The 19,141-nt window shown below is 51.9% G+C and overlaps 1 protein-coding gene across 2 annotated transcripts in view; it reads right to left on the bottom strand.

The window, feature by feature from the left end:
- The window catches only part of SETDB1 (SET domain bifurcated histone lysine methyltransferase 1), a 69,618-nt gene that overhangs the window by 38,498 nt on the left and 11,979 nt on the right, over positions 1-19,141 (bottom strand). Inside the window, exons 5-12 of one of the 2 annotated variants that reach the window (XM_060256451.1) lie at positions 17,955-18,083; positions 13,478-13,679; positions 10,919-10,992; positions 8,265-8,455; positions 6,991-7,120; positions 5,693-5,831; positions 2,603-2,764; positions 330-935 (exon numbers count right to left, since the gene is read on the bottom strand). In XM_060256451.1, the coding sequence (XP_060112434.1) occupies positions 330-935; positions 2,603-2,764; positions 5,693-5,831; positions 6,991-7,120; positions 8,265-8,455; positions 10,919-10,992; positions 13,478-13,679; positions 17,955-18,083 (1,633 nt within the window). Of the gene's footprint in view, positions 1-325; positions 936-2,602; positions 2,768-5,692; positions 5,832-6,990; positions 7,121-8,264; positions 8,456-10,918; positions 10,993-13,477; positions 13,680-17,954; positions 18,084-19,141 lie in introns of those variants that run through there. The other variant, XM_060256446.1, reaches the window with a different exon arrangement.

Consider the following 19,141-nt stretch of genomic DNA (forward strand, 5'->3'; position numbering starts at 1 on the left):
GGCCACTGGCCTGATCCAACATGGCTTCTCTTATGTTCTTATGTGACACAGAGTGTTGGACTGGATGGGCCACTGGCCTGATCCAACATGGCTTCTCTTATGTTCTTATGTGACACAGAGTGTTGGACTGGATGGGCCATTAGCCTGATTAAACATGGCTTCTCTTATGTTCTTATGTGAGACAGAGTGTTGGACTGGATGGGCTATTGGCCTGATCCAACAGGGCTTCTCTTATGTTTCATCCAGGGGTCCTCAAAAAGGCGGAGCTGACCCTGGCCAAAGGGGGAGAGGGAGGCTTCAACCAAAAGAGACAAACCCGCAATGCTCACTTGTTCCTACAACCGTCTTCGCAGTCGCACCCCACCAGGAAGTCTGAGCTGGTGTTGATGTAGACCCCCTTCCCCGGGATACGCTCCTTGCTGTAAGCCACCTGCGGGGGCGGGGTGCTGTCTATCTCATTGACACACGACAGGGGGACGTCTTCCTTCCCATTGGTGATGTCGGGGATGTAGTAGTACGGCTTGTACGGCTGGAACCTGCGGTCCACCAGGACGTAGGGGTCCAGGCAGAACATCTCCAGGAAGAGGAAATCGCAGTCCGTCTCGAAGAGGTATCGCTCGATCTCGCCCATGCTGCGCAGGCACAGCCCGCAGGGCGTCTTGTAGATGACGTGGAAGCCCGTCTTGCGGTTGATGCGCCGGCGGGCCGTCATGCGCCGGAAGTCGAAGAGGAGCGGGACGAGGAGGGGGTTCTTGCTGCGGCACTGGTCGATGCGAAGGTGGCGCACTCTCGACAGGCAGGCGTAGTTGCACACGTGGGGGAGGTAGAAGAGTTTCTCAACGGGGGCCCGGTAGGGAAGCTCAACGGGGGTACGATCCACGGCGCCGTGGAACTGCTGGGCGGAGGAGCTGCCAGCCGGGTGAGCGACGGAGAACCTGCCACGCAGAAAGGGAGGGACAACACTCAGGTCGTGCCTCAAGCAAACGGGACTTAAGGAAGTTTTACTGTAATCTAGAAACGTAAGAGCTGGAAGGGACCCCGAGAGTCATCCGATTCAGCCCCCTGAACGATGCAGGAAATTCACAGCTACTTTTCTATCTCCCCGTAATGCCATCTTTGTTACAGGCTGGCGCTTCGTCTTAAGTTGCGCTCCTGAGGGAATATTCTTCTGCACTCGTGGCTTGATAGCAGCTCGTATTAGGGAAGCCTGGTGTATTTTCTCAAACCGCTAAACGCCAGGAGTGAGGGACGGCTCGCTAAATCCTAGTGCTTGGGATAGATTGATGACTTTTTGACTCACAGAATCGTCGAGTTAGAAAGGACCTCTGGGGTCATCTAGCTCAATTCCCTACACGATCCGGGAAATTGGCAAGCACCTCTCCCTGCCTGCCTTCTCATGATGTGCTTCACAGAATCAGCAGTGCCGACAGACACCCATCTAGCCTCTGTTTCAAAACCTTCAAGGAAGGAGAGCCCACCACCTCCCAAAAAGGAAGCCTGTTCCACTGAGGAACCGCTCTTAACAGTCATAGAATCACAGAATTGGAAGAGACCTACAGGGTCATCTAGCCCAACTCTCTGCTCAATGCAGGAAACTCACAAACACCTCCCCCTAAATTCACAGGATCCTCATTACTGTGAGATGGCCATCTAGCCTCTGTTGAAAAACCTCCAAGGAAGGAGAGCCCACCACCTCCCAAGGAGGAAGTCTGTTCCACTGAGGAACCACTCTAACGGTCAGGAAGTTCTTCCTAAGGTTGGGCCGGAAACTCTTTTGATTTAATTTCAACCCATTGGGTCTGGTCCTACCTTCTGGGGCCACAGAAAACATTGTGAAGGGGGTTGAACTAGATGACCCTGGAGGTCTCTTCCAATTCTATGATTCTATGACTGTTAAGAGTGGTTCCTCAGTGAAAGAGGTTTCCTCCTTGGGAGGTGGTGGGCTCTCCTTCCTTGGAGGTTTTTAAACAGAGGCTAGACGGCCACCTGACAGCAATGAGGATCCTGTGAATTTAGGGGGAGGTGTTTGTGAGTTTCCTGCCTTGTGCAGGGGGGTTGGACTAGATGACCCCGGAGGTCCCTTCCAACTCTAGGATTCTATGACTGTTAAGAGCAGTTCCTCAGTGGAACAGGCTTCCCCCTTGGGAAGTGGGGGGCTCTCCTTTGGAGGTTTTTCAACAGAGGCTAGATGGCCATCTGACAGCAATGAGCATCCTGTGAATTTAGGGGGAGGTCTTTGTGAGTTTCCTGCATTGTGCAGGGGGTTGGACTAGATGACCCCGGAGGTCCCTTCCAGATCTACGAGTCTATGATTTAAGGCGCTTTTCTTGGATCCTTCACCAAAACTGGACTCTGAATGAAGCCACTCGGCAAAGCAGAGGTGTGCATAACGTTCGGGCTATGCACAGGACGTTACGGCCCCTTTCTACTGGCGGGAGACCCTGGTGCGAGAACTCTTCTCCCGGATCAGAAACTCGGTCCCGAAGCACACGACACTGGCGCGTACAGCCCTCCCCCGACGCACCACCCTGGTGTGCATGCCCCCCCCACACCGGTTTTCGCTAGCTTTCCATGCAACGTTCCTCAAAACGCCACCGCTTACCGAAATTGCTGGGTCACCCCAGTCCTCGCGACGGGACCTGGTTCGCCCAGGACAGGAGAAGGCGGGGAAGACGGTCCCGATCCGACTGAGCCCGGACGCAGGAACGAAGTGCTCTTCTTGGCCACCTGTTGCTTTTTGGACTGGGCCAGCTGGCTCTCTGGACTGCTGTGCGGAAAGGAGGGGGGAGCAAAGCAGAAGAGAGTTGGGTGCGGAACTCCGAAGTGGCGGGCGGATGTCTGAAGCAGGGCTCTGGTGTCAGAACTTGTAACTTTTGCTCTATTTGCCTTGACCAAACTGACTCCATGCTGTAACTTAGTAATAACATAGAGTGCCTGGCCACAGCAATTAACCCTGGCCCCTTTGCTATGCCAAATATTTAGGGCAGTAGGGCAGGCGGCAGATAGTCTCTGCTTAACATCCCCAGGTGCCCTTTGAAGACAGGCCGTTTGGCCTTCACAACGGGGGAGCATCCCCCCTTCTGATAACGAAGGCTGGGAAAAGAGGCACTTGTCTGTGACCGTGTGAATGATAGCTTTATTGTACTTTACTGATGGCATAAGATGTAACCAACTGCCAAGAATTGGCATTACTGTTATTCCGTTGCTCTAGCACTGTAGTTCTTCAATAAAGATCCTAACTTTGTAACAAGTCTTGGAATCGTCTGAAGTTCGTCCCAGTTCTGACATCTGGGAGCACTGAAAGATGGGTGTTACGCAGGGGTGGGATTCTAGCAGGAGCTCTTTTGCATATTAGGCCACGCCCCCCTGCTGTAGCCAATCCTCCTGGAGCTTGCGAGGCTCTTTTTTGTGAGCTCTTGGAGGATTGGCTGCATCAGGGGTGCGTGGCCTAATAGGCAAAGCAGCTCCTGCTAGAATTCCATCCCTGGTTATGCCAACTGGGGATTGCTGGGAAGACCGCGGAGGTCCTTTTGACTTCTCGGGGGATTCATCCGATTGGCTGCGTGGAGTAAAATAAAATTGTTTTGGCACAGGCTTGCCACCACAGTATTTTTTAATCCTCTCTCCTTTTTTCCCCAGTGCATTTTTTAACAATTGCTCCTCCTCTCGTGCCCTGTATTTGGACTTTCCTGTGTGTGCCTCCGCCTCCAGAGGCGGACATCTTGTGGTTGGCTCCTCTTCTGGCAATCGCCATTTTGTGGTTGCGCCCCCCCCCCCACCTGCCCACATTCTATGTCACCGCACCTCAAAAAGGATATTCTAGCATTGGAAAAAGTGCAGAAAAGGGCAACTAGAATGACTGAAGGTTAGAAACACTTTCTCTATGAAGAAAGGTTAAAACGCTTGGAACTCTTTAGTTCGGAGAAACGTCGACTGCGGGGTGACGTGATAGAGGTTGACAAGATTATGCATGGGACGGAGAAGGTAGAGAAAGAAGTACTTTTCTCCCTTTCTCACAATACAAGAACTCGTGGGCATTCGATGAAATTGCTGAGCAGTCGGGTTAGAACGGATAAAAGGAAGTCCTTCTTCACCCAAAGGGTGATTAACATGTGGAATTCACTGCCACAGGAGGTGGTGGTGGCTACAAGCATAGCCAGCTTCAAGAGGGGGTTAGAGAAAAATATGGAGCAGAGGTCCATCAGTGGCTATTAGCCACAGTGTGTATGTATGTGTATATATATATATATATATATATATATATATATATATATATATATATATATATATATATATATATATATATATAAAAATTTATATATATATGTATATATATATATAAATATAAATTTTGGCCACTGTGTGACACAGAGTGTTGGACTGCAGGGGCCATTGGCCTGATTCAACAGGGCTTCTCTCATGTTCTTATGTGACATAGTGTGTTGGACTGGATAGGCCAGTGGCCTGATTCAACAAGGCTTCTCTTCTGTTCTTATGTGACACGGAGTGTTGGACTGGAGGGGCCACTGGCCTGATCCAACATGGCTTCTCTTATGTTCTCATGTCGGGCTCCAAAACGTTTGGGAAGGGACTGTGGCTCACTCAGCAGCGGCCCGACGGCACATGGCACCCTAGGCAGACTGGTGGTCTGCTGCCCCCCCTCCAAAGCGCCACGCCCCACATCTCCCCCCCCTGTGTTGCCACGGCACCCGCCTCCTCCTCCTTCCCTTCCCCAGGTCTATTTTAATGCCAGGAAGGGTGCTCGCGCACCCCTTCCAGGCTGTTTAAAGACTGCCACAACCCCACCAATCAGCTGATCAGTGGGTAAAACCACACTGTGTCCTCACTCAATGTCCAGGCAGGCCAGCGGCTACACTAACGAACCGCGTACTGAAAGGACGCCACTGCTGCTCCCTCCTCCTCCCGGGGCGGCCTTTAGACAGCCTGGGAGTGGTACGTAATTGCCCTTACCGGCATTAAAATAGACCAGGGCTGGAGAAGGGAAGGGAGGAGGTGGCAAGTGGGGGGCAAACTCGGCATTTGCCTAGGGGGAAGGCTGAATTTAGAGTTCCCACCCTGCTGGCATGGCGTTCGATCCCCAATTAAAAAGAACCAGGCAGGAGGTGATGGGAAAGACCTCAGCCTGAGACCCTGGAGAGCCATGGAGAGGGGCCATAGCTCAGTGGCAGAGCCTCTGCTTGGCATGCAGAAGGTCCCAGGTTCAATCCCCGGCATCTCCAGTTCAAAGGACCAGGCAGGAGGTGATGGGAAAGACCTCAGCCTGAGACCCTGGAGAGCCATGGAGAGGGGCCATAGCTCAGTGGCAGAGCCTCTGCTTGGCATGCAGAAGGTCCCAGGTTCAATCCCCGGCATCTCCAGCTAAAAGGATCAGGCAGGAGGTGATGGGGAAGACCTCAGCCTGAGACCTTGGAGAGCCATGGAGAGGGGCCATAGCTCAGGGGCAGAGCCTCCACTCGGCATGCAGAAGGTCCCAGGTTCAATCCCTGGTATCACCAGTTAAAAGCACCAGGTAGGAGGTGATGGGAAAGACCTCCGCTTGAGACTCTGGAGAGCCGCTGCCAGTCTGAGTAGACAAGACTGACTGTGACAGACCCAGGTGGTCTAGTTCAGCAGAAGGCTGCTTCCTGTGTTCACGTGACCCCCCCACTACAAAATGATTGATCCAACTTACTCCACGTCGACAAACTGAGGTGAAACTGGCTGCGACACCATAATCGGCATCGGGGGCTGCTCCAGGGGCTTAAATGGTGTGCTGGTTCCGGTTAAGTCATGGATGTACTGAACCACTGGACCTTTGCTCCGGACGGCACCTGGCGGGGGGGAATGTGGAGTTAGCGTGACAAACTCCGGGAACTGTTTCTAGAAGAAGATTGCAGATTTATACCCAGCCCTTATCAATGAATTAGAGACTCAGAGCGGCTCACAATCTCCTTTCCCTTCCTCTCCCACAACAGACACCCTGAGAGGTAGATGAAGATATTGGATTTATATCCCGCCCTCCACTCCGAAGAGTCTCAGAGCGGCTCACAATCTCCTTTACCTTCCTCCTCCACAACAGACACTCTGTGAGGTAGATGAAGATATTGGATTTATATCCCGCCCCCCACTCCGAAGAGTCTCAGAGCGGCTCACAATCTCCTTTACCTTCCTCCTCCACAACAGACACTCTGTGAGGTAGATGAAGATATTGGATTTATATCCCGCCCTCCACTCCGAAGATTCTCAGAGCGGCTCACAATCTCCTTTACCTTCCCCCCCACAACAGACACCCTGTGAGGTAGATGAAGGTATTGGATTTATATCCCGCCCTCCACTCCGAAGAGTCTCAGAGCGGCTCACAATCTCCTTTCCCTTCCTCCCCCACAACAGACACCCTGTGAGGTAGATGAAGATATTGGATTTATATCCCGCCCTCCACTCCGAAGAGTCTCAGAGCGGCTCACAATCTCCTTTCCCTTCCTCCCCCACAACAGACACCCTGTGAGGTAGATGAAGAGATTGGATTTATATCCCGCCCTCCACTCCGAAGAGTCTCAGAGGGGCTCACAATCTCCTTCCCCTTCCTCCCCCACAACAGACACCCTGTGAGGTAGATGAAGATATTGGATTTATATCCCGCCCTCCACTCCGAAGAGTCTCAGAGCAGCTCACAATCTCCTTTCCCGTCCTCCCCCACAACAGACACCCTGTGAGGCGGGTGGAGCTGGAGAGGGCTCTCATAGCAGCTGCCCTTTCAAGGACAACTCCTGCCAGAGCTCTGGCTGACTCAAGGCCATTCCAGCAGCTGCAAGGGGAGGAGTGGGGAATCCAACCCGGTTCTCCCAGATAAGAGAGCTCTGGCTGACCCAAGGCCATTCCAGCAGCTGCAAGTGGAGGAGCGGGGAATCAAACCCGGTTCTCCCAGATAAGAGTCTGCACACTTCACCACGACACCAAACTGGCTCTCCAGATGGATGGATTCTGGCATACCAACATTCGGCCGGGTCCTCATTTGTCCCCCTTGTTTCTTCTCCTGGGTGGAGGCCGTGGAGGTCTTCATGCTGAACATGGGCTCCAGGCGGGTTGAGCCTCGGTAGATCCACTCGCAGCGCTTGTCATCCTGGAAGGCGGAAGAAGGACAAAACTGTGGCCAAGGGCAAGCAGAAGGAACTAGAAGCTCACCCTGAACTTCTGCAGCGGTGCCTCCCCCACTGCACCCTTCTTCTCCCACATGGAACTCACTGTCACAGGAAGCAAGAGCAGCTACAAGCATAGACAGCTTCAGGAGGGGACCGGATGAACATCTGGAGCAGAGCACCACTGGCTATTAGCCGCAAGGTACATAAGAACAGAAGAGAAGCCCTGTTGGATCAGGCCAATGGCCCATCCAGTCCAACACTCTGTGTCACACAGTGGCCAATATACGTGTGTGTGTACAGATGGAACTTTCTGTCTGGGGAAGTGATGCACTGTATTCTTGGTGATGGGGGGGAGCCAAGAGTGGAAGGGCTTCTAGTGTCCGGGCCCACTGATGGACCTCCTGATAACCCTGGAGTTTTGCCCACTTTGTGACACAGAGTGTTGGACTGGATGGGCCATTGGCCTGATCTAACATGGCTTCTCTTCTGTTCTTATGTGACACAGAGTGTTGGACTGGGTGGGCCATTGGCCTGATCCAACATGGCTTCTCTTCTGTTCTTATGTGACACAGAGTGTTGGACTGGATGGGCCATTGGCCTGATCCAACATGGCTTCTCTTCTGTTCTTATGTGACACAGAGTGTTGGACTGGAGGGGCCATTGGCCTGATCCAACATGGCTTCTCTTATGTTCTTATGTGACACAGAGTGTTGGACTGGATGGGCCATTGGCCTGATCCAACATGGCTTCTCTTATGTTCTTATGTGACACAGAGTGTTGGACTGGAGGGGCCAATGGCGTGATCCAACAGGGCTTCTCTTATGTGACACAGAGTGTTGGACTGGAGGGGCCACTGGCCTGATCCAACAGGGCTTCTCTGATGTTCTTATGTGACACACAGTGTTGGACTGGAGGGGCCATTGGCCTGATCCAACATGGCTTCTCTTATGTGACAGAGTGTTGGACTGGATGGGCCTTTGGCGTGATCCAACATGGCTTCTCTTATGTTCTTACATTCCAACATGGCAAAGCTCAAGCAGTAAGGGGGAGAGGGGGAAGCTCATAGCGCAGAGACCCACCACACCAAAAGCAACCGTGATTCAGCACGAGAAGAGGGAAGCTTACCAGGAAGAGGATTTTGACCAGGCTCCCGTCGACTTCCTCCACCCGGGACTTCCACCAGGTCCCGTCCCACTCCGTTTTGATGAGCTGGCCGCTCTTGAGCAGAACCATGGGGCGGTTGGGGTAGGCCGTGACGTACTCTTCGATGAAATCCCGGCAGGAAATGTCCTCGATGTCTTCCCAAGACTTTTTGACTGCCCAAAGAGAAATTGCATGATCAAACTAATGTTAGGAAGAACTTCCTGACAGTTAGAGCGGCTCCTCAGTGGAAGAAGAAGAAGACTGCAGATTTATACCCCGCCCTTCAGCCTGAATCAGAGACTAAGAGTGGCTCACAATCTCCTTGATCTTCCTCCCCCCCAACAGACACCCTGTGAGGCGGCTGGGGCTGAGAGAGCTCTCCCAGAAGCTGCCCTTTCAAGGACAGAGACTCAGAGCGGCTTACAATCTCTTATGTCTTCTCCCCCTCACAAAAGACACCCTGTGAGGTGGGTGGGGCTGAGAGAGCTCTCACAGAAGCTGCCCTTCCAAGGACAACTCCCATGAGAGCTATGGCTGACCCAAGGCCAGTCCTGCAGCTGCAGGTGGAGGAGTGGGGAATCAAACCCAGTTCTCCCAGATGAGAGTCCGCACACTTCACCACTACACCCTCGGGAGGTGGTGGGCTCCCCTTCCTTGGAGGTTTTTAAACAGAGGCTAGATGGCCATCTGACAGCAATGCTGACCCTGTGAATTACTGAAATTTACTAAACCTACCGTGTCCACAGCAAATAACCATGCCGCACCAATTTTTCTTATGCATTGCTCAATATAATCATAAACATTCCCAAAATACCATCATACTCAAGACTGCTACAGAACAGCCACTGTCTCCAGATTTTGATGCAATCATTCAGGGCAAGAGGGGTCAGTTATCAGAAACCGTTAAATAAACTAAATATTGCAGGAGTGCTAACCTTTAAAGCATCATTAGAGTTTGTAGAATCTTTCGGGCTCAAGTGCAGTGTTCTACTGGAGAAAGTTTTCCTTCCAGACGTTTCATTCTCGGCTGCGGAGAACATCCTCAGTGGCGTTGCAGCCGGAGCAGGCGCTCAGACCTTCTTGGCTGCTGTGCATTGAGCAGCCAAGAAGGTCAGAGCGCCTGCTCCGGCTGCAACGCCACTGAGGATGTTCTCCGCAGCTGAGAACGAAACGTCTGGAAGGAAAACTTTCTCCAGTAGAACACTGCACTTGAGCCCGAAAGATTCTACAAACCCTAATGATGTTACCAGCCGTGAAAACCTGAAATCTTTTAAGCATATTTGAAGCTTTTAAAAAATCTTTGTGCCTGTCTGTGTCCTTTATAATGTCTTTATCTCCACTACCTACATCGACCACAAAGGCCTCCCTGCTTCTAGAAATTATGACACATGGCCCAGGCCATATTATGGGCTACTATGGCCCAGCGGGAACTCTCCCAACTCCGCAGGGCCTGTAAAACTGAATTGTTCCGGTTGGCATATAACATCAAAAATGGGAGAGAGATGCCAACCCACCTGGATCTGACTATATCATTGCCTCTAAGGAACACTGACAGTTACTGTAAAAAAACCCCAAACCAACCTGAAAGGAATTTTTAGGCAATTGTCTGCACTATTCTAACATATAGCACCGTGACATTTTTATGTTTCTAAGACTGTAAATGATGTACTTGTTTTTGATGCCGTTTTGGATTGTTAGCAGCAGAGGGCTCTCACAGCAGCTGCCCTTTCAAGGACAGAGTCTCAGAGCAGCCTACAATCTCCTTTACCATCGACCCCGCCTTTACCAACAGACACCCTGTGAGGTGGGTAGGGCTGGAGAGGGCACTCACAGCAGCTGCCCTTTCAAGGACAGAGCGGCTCACAATCTCCTTTCCCATCCTCCCCCACAACCGACACCCTATGAGGTGGGTGAGGCTGAGAGAGCTCTCCCAGAAGCTTTCCTTTCAAGGACAGAGTCTCAGAGCAGCTCACAATCTCCTTTCCCTTCCTCCCCCACAATAGACACCCTGTAAGGTGGGTGAGGCTGAGAGAGCTCTCCCAGAAGCTGCCCTTTCAAGGACAGAGTCTCAGAGCAGCTCACAATCTCCTTTCCCTTCCTCCCCCACAACCGACACCCTGTGAGGTGGGTGAGGCTGAGAGAGCTCTCCCAGAAGCTGCCCTTTCAAGGACAGAGTCTCAGAGTAGTCACAATCTCCTTTCCCTTCCTCCTCCACAACAGGCACCCTGTGAGGCGAGTGGGGTTGAGAGAGCTCTTACAGCAGCTGCCCTTTCAAGGACAACTCCTGTGAAAGCTACGGCTGACCCAAGGCCGTTCCAGCAGCTGCAAGTGGAGGAGTGGGGAATCAAACCCAGTTTTCCCAGACAAGTCTGTACATCTCACCACCATACCAAAGTAAGAGAAATAAAGTGCACAATTGTATCATCCCGAAACCATCCCCTTCCGCCCCCTGCCCGGTCCTTCCACAAAACCGGTCCCTGGTGCCAAAAAGCTTGGGGACGGCGGCACTTGCAGAAAGGCCGGGATAGAGATTTGATGTAATAAATAAATAACTAAAACCAATCCCCAGTGAAGGGGAGTTCTAAGAGGCCCTGGGCAGCACGGAAGGAAACGGCAGCCAGAGCAGGAGGACTCACGTGGCCGGCAGATCAGGTACAGCTCAGTCTGGACGACGTAAGAGGCGTAACCGTCATCGAAGAAGATCAGGAACCTGGAAGGAGAGAGGGTGGTGAGGCCGACCGTTGCTTCAGAGAGAGAAAGCGAAAAGGCAGCAGGTGGTGAAGGAGGCAGCAGCCGGGACAAAGGTGACTCAGTGACTCAAAGGTGACTCAAAGGTGACAGTTAAAGGTCCACGCAAGATGGAAGATAAATTGGGGGAAGGGGCAGTCCTATCCACCCCTTTCATTGTAATGTCAGGAGAGCCCTGCTGGATCAGACCAACGAAGGTCCATCTAGTCCAGCCTCCTGTCTCACACAGGGGCCGACCAGTTCCTCTGGAGGGCCAACAACAGAGCAGAGAGACAAAGGCCTTCCCCTGAGAAGAACCTCAGAAGAGCCCTGCTGGGTCAGACCAGGGAGGGTCCATCTAGTCCAGCCTGCTGTCTCACACAGTGGCCACCCAGTTCCTCTGGAGGGCCCATAACAGGGCAGAGAGACTGAGACCTTCCCCAAGAATAACATCAGAAGAGCCCTGCTGGATCAGACCAGGGAGGGTCCATCTAGTCCAGCCTCCTGTCTCACACAGTGGCCACCCAGTTCCTCTGGAGGGCCCAGAACAGGGCAGAGAGGCTGAGGCCTACCCCTGAGAAGAACCTCAGAAGAGCCCTGCTGGGTCAGACCAGGGAGCGTCCGTCTAGTCCAGCCTCCTGTCTCACACAGTGGCCAGCCAGTTCCTCTGGAGGGCCAACAACAGGGTAGAGAGGCCAAGACCTTCCCCTGAGAAGAGCATCAGAAGAGCCCTGCTGGGTCAGACCAGGGAGGGTCCATCTAGTCCAGCCTCCTGTCTCACACAGTGGCCAGCCAGTTCTATTGGAGGGCCAACAATAGGGCAGAGAGGCCGAGGCCTTCCCCTGAGAAGAGCATCAGAAGAGCCCTGCTGGGTCAGACCAGGGAGGGTCCGTCTAGTCCAGCCTCCTGTCTCACACAGTGGCCAACCAGTTCCTCTGGAGGGCCAACAACAGGGCAGAGAGGTTGAGATATTCCCCGAGAAGAACATCAGAAGAGCCCTGCTGGATCAGACCAGGGAGGGTTCATCTAGTCCAGCCTCCTGTCTCTCACAGTGGCCAACCAGTTGCTCTAGAGGGCCAACAACAGGGCAGAGAGGCGAAGGCCTTCCCCTGAGAACATCAGAAGAGCCCTGCTGGATCAGACCAATGAAGGTCCATCTAGTCCAGTCTCCTGTCTCACACAGTGGCCGACCAGTTCCTCTGAAGGGCCAACAATAGGGCAGAGAGGCCGAGGACTTCATAAGAACATGAGAAGAGCCCTGTGGCTTAGACCAGTGAGGGTTCATCTAGTCCAGCCTCCTGTCTCACCCAGTGGCCAACCAGTTCCTCTGGAGGGCCAACAACAGGGCAGAGAGCCCATGGCATTCTCCTGAGAAGAGCATCAGAAGAGCCCTGCTGGGTCAGACCAGGGAGGGTCCATCTAGTCCAGCCTCCAGTCTCACACAGAGGCCAGCCAGTTCCTCTGGAGGGCCAACAACAGGGCAGAGAGGCCGAGGCCTTCCCCTGAGAAGAGCATCAGAAGAGCCCTGCTGGGTCAGACCAGGGAGGGTCCATCTAGTCCAGCCTCCAGTCTCACACAGAGGCCAGCCAGTTCCTCTGGAGGGCCAACAACAGGGCAGAGAGTCTGAAGTCTTCTCCTGAGAAGAGCATCAGAAGACCCCTGCTGGGTCAGAGCAGCTGGCCACAGTCTGAGGCAGGATGCTGGACAAGACGATGCACAGGTCTGATCCAGTAAAGCTCCTCTTATATTCTTGTACCAGGCTACACAACCACTCCCAGGTAATAGAGAAATACCACCCCCCCCACACACACACACACCTTTAAGGCCAGGGTTTTACACATGCTATGAATCGAGGAGTAAGAAACTTGGGAACAAATGATTGCGATAAATACAACAAGATCATGGCTGGGCTCCTGGATGAAAGCCCAACAAAGTAGCCCCCCCTCCTCAAGTCAGAGTCCAATTTCCTAGGCAAGAACATATGAACATCTGAAGCTGCCTTCTACTGAATCAGACCCTCCTTGGTCCATCAAAGTCAGTCTTGTCTGCTCAGACTGGTAGCGGCTCTCCAGGATCTAAAGCGGAGGTTTTTCATGTCTACTTGCCTGGACCCTTTTTAGTTGGAGATGCTGGGGATTGAACCTGGGACCTTCTGCTTACCCAGCTGATGCTCTACCATTGAGCCACCATCCCTCCCCTAACTGGCAGCGGCTCTCCAGGGTCTCCAGCTGAGGTTTTTCATGCCTCTTTGCCTGGACCCTTTTTAGTTGGAGATGCCGGGGATTGAACCTGGGACCTCCTGCTTCCCAAGCAGATGCTCTACCCCTGAGCCACCGTCCCTGTGCTCTCCCCAGGTTTTGAGCTTTCCAGGCTTTCAGTTCCCCACTCTTGGCATACAGAAACCTGGTCTGAACGGAACGTTATCCACCCCAACCAGCCAGGTGTCGAACGGGACGGCTTCGCCTGACCTCATTTTGTTCTTGATGTTCGGCGTCTCGGCCACGATGCCCGCGTACAGCCACATCTGGTTCCCATCCTTGTATTTGGCCACCACCCGGCTCCCGACGTTCAGGTTCTCGCCCGATGGATGATAGTCGTATGCGATGTGGTTCCCCGACAGCAAGCTCTTCCCTTTGTTGTCGAACTTCACTTTGTACTTCTTGCCAGCCCCTGTGGGAGACGAGGAAGGGCAACAATTGGTCGCCATCTCTGCACGGGACGAACCGAAATGCAGGAGGGCCAGAAGGGGGAGACCCCTTCCCAGAGCGAAAGGAGACTTTCCTTGCAGTGGAGAAAGGAGCCATCGTTCATGAAACAGATCTGCTGGACCCATCCAATTAAAGACACCTCTCCGCCGTGGTTCTATCCCCAAGGAACCCGGTTGTGTTGTTTTGAGAGGACACAGAATGTTCCATGTCAAGGATGGCCAAACATGCTTAACGTAAGAGCCACAGGAGATAAACGTCAGATGTTTGAGAGCCGCAAGACATGGACAAATATTAAACACGTGCCTTTGTTAAAGCTCTTAATATTTTCTTTGCACAGAAAGATAAAATACATCTGTATGCATTTTACAACACGGCCGTGCTAGTAGGAGACTTTAAAAAAAAAAATCAAAGCTGGGAATAACAGTCCCCATATGACCAGCATAGGGAAAGGTTAAGGAATTTTTTTTTTGGCACCAGTAGGAGAAGGAAACACACCTCACTGACCACCGTTTGCATCACTGTACATCTCTCTTTGCCTTGATATCAAGGTTAGTAGATACAGCTCCTACAAGAGCTATGAAACTAAGGGGGAACCCTGTGCCACCCTCTTTAATTCCGTCCTTCCTCCCAGTGGCCCCCCTAGTTCTTGTGCTCTTGCAAGCCTATTTCCCCCTCCTTCCTCACTTCACAGATGGTGGAAACAGCCGCCTACCTATGGGTCGACACTCAAAGGCCGACTGAGGTCCTGATGCTAAGCCTGCTTACTTGAGAGCAAGCCTGCATTAAGTTCCTCCTTGACCTCTGGGAGCCGCGCAATATGTGTGGAAGAGCCACGTGTGACTCCCGAGCAAACATTTGGCCGCCCCTGTCCTATGTAGCCCAGGACTCAGGCCCATAGCTACAGCGGGGCCCGAGGGGGACAGGCCCATCCTTTCAAACCCCTCTTCCAACTGTATGACCCCTCCTTTGATCACTGCCACTCTGAACAAGTAGATAGATCCAAGCGGGCAGCCGTGTTGGTCTGAGGCAATAAACAGGGGTGGCCAACGGTAGCTCTCCTGATGTTTTTTGCCTACAACTCCCATCAGCCCCGGCCAGCATGGCCAGTGGCTGGGGCTGATGGAAGTTGTAAGCAAAAAACATCTGGAGAGCTACCGTCGGCCACCCCTGTAATAGAACAAAGCAGTAAAGTGCACCTTTAAGACCAACTAAGTTTTATTCAGAATGCAAGCTTTCGTATGCTCTTCAGCAGGCTTCCATCAGACAAAATGGGAATGGCAAGCTTTCTTTACATATAGAGAAATTGGACAGTGAGTTGGTATGCAGAGTCATTTTAAGGTGACTTTTTTCTTATGGCAAACTAGAATGTACTTCTCTTTTAGAACAGTGTATCAGAAAATTTGGTTTTGCATTGATGTGCTCAAATAGGGGATATGAACTGTTTATCTCCCACTAAAGGGTCCAGGCAGATAGGTGTGAAAAACCTCAGCTTGAGACCCTGGAGAGCCGCTGCCAGTCTGAAAAGACAATACTGACTTTGATGGACCCAGGGTCTGATTCAGTAGAAGGCAGCTTCATATGTTCATATATGTTCATATATTTTAATGTACCCTTTTTTTCTAACGGCAAACTAGAATGTGTTTCTCTTTTAGAACAGTGTATCAGAATATTTTGCTTTCTTGCACAGATATGCTCAAATAGGGGATATGGACTGCTTATCTCATGACATGTACTGGCTCATCTCCCACTATATTTTAATGTACCCTTTTTTTCTAATGGCAAACTAGAATGTGTTTCTCTTTTAAAACAGTGTATCGGAATATTTTGGGGTTTTTTGTATTGACATACTCAAATAGGGATAGTGGCTGTTTATCTTATTACATATATACTAACCCCTCTTCCACTATATTCTAATGCATTCTTTTCTTTTAATGGGAAACTATAATGTTGCTATAACTTCTTGAGATACTAATGCCCTCCATTTAAACCCACAACTAAGAAGTCAGAACGACGTCCAGGTTTATGGCACTTCAGACCTATGACATGTCTGCTTTTTATCACCCTCCACTGCTCTTACAGCCCAGTTAACTATACTAAACAAACAAACAGTCCCCAATTGGGGATTCTTTTGATCTGCTAAAAACATTCCCATGACTCTACATACCAACTCACCGCCCACTTTCTCTGTCCTTAAAAGATGGCTTGCCATTCCATTGTGTCTGAAGTCTGCTTAAGAGCATACGAAAGCTTACATGCTGAATAAAACTTAAGTTGGTCTTAAAGGTGCCAATTGTCTGCTGCTTTATTCTGAACAAGTAGTAGCCTTGTGGCTGGTCTTTTCACTTTCTTCTCTCCCCTTCCCTAACACAGCGTGCAGAGCAAACGAGGTTGGGGAGAGAGAATCTTCTTGTAGCTAGCCTTTCACCACATTTGTGGGCACCACATTTTAAGAAGGATCCAGACAAGCTGGAAGGGGTCCAGAGGAGGGCGACGAAGATGTTGAGGGGTCTGGAGATCAAGTCCTATGAGGAAAGGTTGAAGGAGCTAGGGACGTTTAGCCTCGAGAGGAGGCGGCTGAGAGGTGATAGGACCACCATCTTCAAGTACTTGAACGGCTGTCCTATAGAGGATGGAGTGGAATTGTTTTCTGTGGCCCTGGAAGGTAGAACCAGAACCAATTGGTTGAAATTGAATCAAAAGAGTTTCCACCTCAACATTAGGAAGAACTTCCTGACTGTTAGAGTGGTTCCTCAGTGGAACAGGCTTCCTCCTCGGGAGGTGGTGGGCGCTCCTTCCTTGGAGGTTTTTAAGCAGAGGCTAGATGGCCGTCTGAAAGCAGTGAAGATCCTGTGAATTTAGGGGGAGGTGTTTGTGAGTTTCCTGCCTTGTGCAGGGGGCTGGACGAGATATTGTGTGGCGCTCAAAGCCCCCACCGCCCTATTGGCCACTTTGGACAAGGCAGCTGTCTCTTTAAATCACTTCTCTAACCAAAGCCAGCTGATGCTTGGCGAGTACATTTAAAGTTGCTTTAATTCCACCTTTCCCTCACTCCCCCTCCATCTGTTTTCCTTCCTTCCTTTCCTTCCTTCCAGTTTGGTGTGGTGGTTAAGTGTGCAGACTCTTCTCTGGGAGAACCGGGTCTGATTCCCCACTCCTCCACTTGCAGCTGCTGGAATGGCCTTGGGTCAGCCATAGCTATTGCAGGGGTTCTCCTTGAAAGGGCAGCTGCTGGGAGAGCCCTCTCAGCCCCACCCACCTCACAGGGAGTGTTGGTGGTGGGGGGGAAGAAAAGTAAAGGAGATTGTCAAGCCAGTTTGGTGTGGTGGTTAAGTGTGTGGACTCTTATCTGGGAGAACCGGGTTTGATTCCCCACTCCTCCACTCACACCTGCTGGGATGGCCTGGGGTCAGCCATAGCTCTGGCAGAGGTTGTCCTTGAAAGGGCAGCTGCTGTGAGAGCCCTCTCAGCCCCACACAACTCACAGGGTGTCTGTTGTGGGGGGAGAAGATATGGGAAATTGTAAGCCACTCTGAGTCTTTGTCCTCGAAAGGGCAGCTGCTGTGAGATCCCTCTCAGCCCCACCCACCTCACAGGGAGGGTTGTGGGGGGGGAGAAGATATAGGAGATTGTAAGCCACTCTGAGTCTCTGATTCAGAGAGAAGGGCAGGGCATAAATCTGCAATTCTTCTTCTACTTCCTTCCTCTAGTTTGGTGTGAGAGCCAGTTTGGTGTAGTGGTTAAGTGTGCAGACTCTTATCTGAGAGAACCGGGTTTGATTCCCCACTCCTCCACTTGCACCTGCTGGAATGGCCTTGGGTCAGCCATAGCTCTGGTAGAGGTTGTCCTTGAAAGGGCAGCTGCTGTGAGAGCCTTCTCAGCCCCACCCACCTCACAGGGTGTCTGTTGTGGGGGGAGAAGATATAGGCGATTGTAAGCCGCTCTGAGTCTCTGATTCAGAGAGAAGGGTGGGATATAAATCTGCAGTCTTCTTCTTCTTCTTCTCCACCCTCCCGGCTCTCAAACATCTGACGTTTTTTCTACGTGGCTCTTATGTTAAGCAAGTTTGGCCATCCCCAGTTCAGAAATCTGGCTCCAGTGGATCTTTCTGGATGCACCATAATTTTTGTCAACGAGCACCCTGCTTCGGCGGACATGAGAAAGAAACATAACCAACCCCTCCCCGCCCCCGGTCTTCTTATCCAGCCAATATGGAAGACGGCAAAGCGGTCCCTCTCACCTACGGCTTGGATTGCGATCAGCGTCCCTTTGTGCCAGGTCTTGGTCCGCTTCTTGCCCAAGACGCGGTCGCCCACCACCAGGTCTCCATCTTGGGTGATTTCGCATCCAGGGCTGACTTGCAGGGACCCTGCCACAAGAGTTCTCATCAGGCCCCAGTGAAGAGGGCTGGTCTTCGAGAGGGCCCCATCCAACCCCGCCACCACTCGACCGCCTGCTCATCTGTCCCCAGCGGTCCCCTAGCTGCCCAGCCATTTTGCATATGGGGGCCAGGAAGCTATTTCCTCCAGACCAGATTGGCCAAGGATTCACTGCCACAGGAGGGGGTGGCAGCTACAAGCACAGACAGCTTCAAGAGGGGATTGGATCAACATATGGAGCAGAGGTCCATCAGTGGCTATTAGCCACAGTGTATTGTGGGAATTCTCTTTCTGGGGCAAGAGATGCTCTGTATTCTTGGTGCTTTGGGGGGGAGCACAGTGGGAAGGCTTCTAGTGTCCTGGCCCCACTGATGGACCTCCTGATGGCACCTGGGTTTGCCCACTGTGTGACACAGAGTGTTGGACTGGAGGGGCCATTGGCCTGATCCAACATGGCTTCTCTGATGTTCTTATGTCTGGGGCAGGGATGCTCTGTATTCTTGGTTCTTTGGGGGGGGGCACAGTGGGAGGGCTTCTAGTGTCCTGCCCCACTGATGGACCTCCTGATGGCACCTGGGTTTTTTGGCAACTGTGTGACACAGTGCTGGATTGGATGGGCCACTGGCCTGATCCAGCATGGCTTCTCTTATGTTCTTCTGTGACACAGTGTTGGACTGGAGGGGCCATTGGCCTGATCCAGCATGGCTTCTCTTATGTTCTTATGTGACACAGAGTGTTGGACTAGAGGGGCCACTGGCCTGATCCAGCATGGCTTCTCTTATGTTCTTATGTGACACAGTGTTGGACTGGAGGGGCCATTGGCCTGATCCAGCATGGCTTCTCTTATGTTCTTATGTGACACAGAGTGTTGGACTAGAGGGGCCATTGGCCTGATCCAGCATGGCTTCTCTTATGTTCTTATGTGACACAGAGTGTTGGACTAGAGGGGCCATTGGCCTGATCCAGCATGGCTTCTCTTATGTTCTTATGTGACACAGAGTGTTGGACTAGAGGGGCCATTGGCCTGATCCAACATGGCTTCTCTTAA

The sequence above is a fragment of the Heteronotia binoei genome, chromosome 1 (assembly GCF_032191835.1).
Source record: "Heteronotia binoei isolate CCM8104 ecotype False Entrance Well chromosome 1, APGP_CSIRO_Hbin_v1, whole genome shotgun sequence".
NCBI classification, from domain to species: domain Eukaryota; kingdom Metazoa; phylum Chordata; class Lepidosauria; order Squamata; family Gekkonidae; genus Heteronotia; species Heteronotia binoei.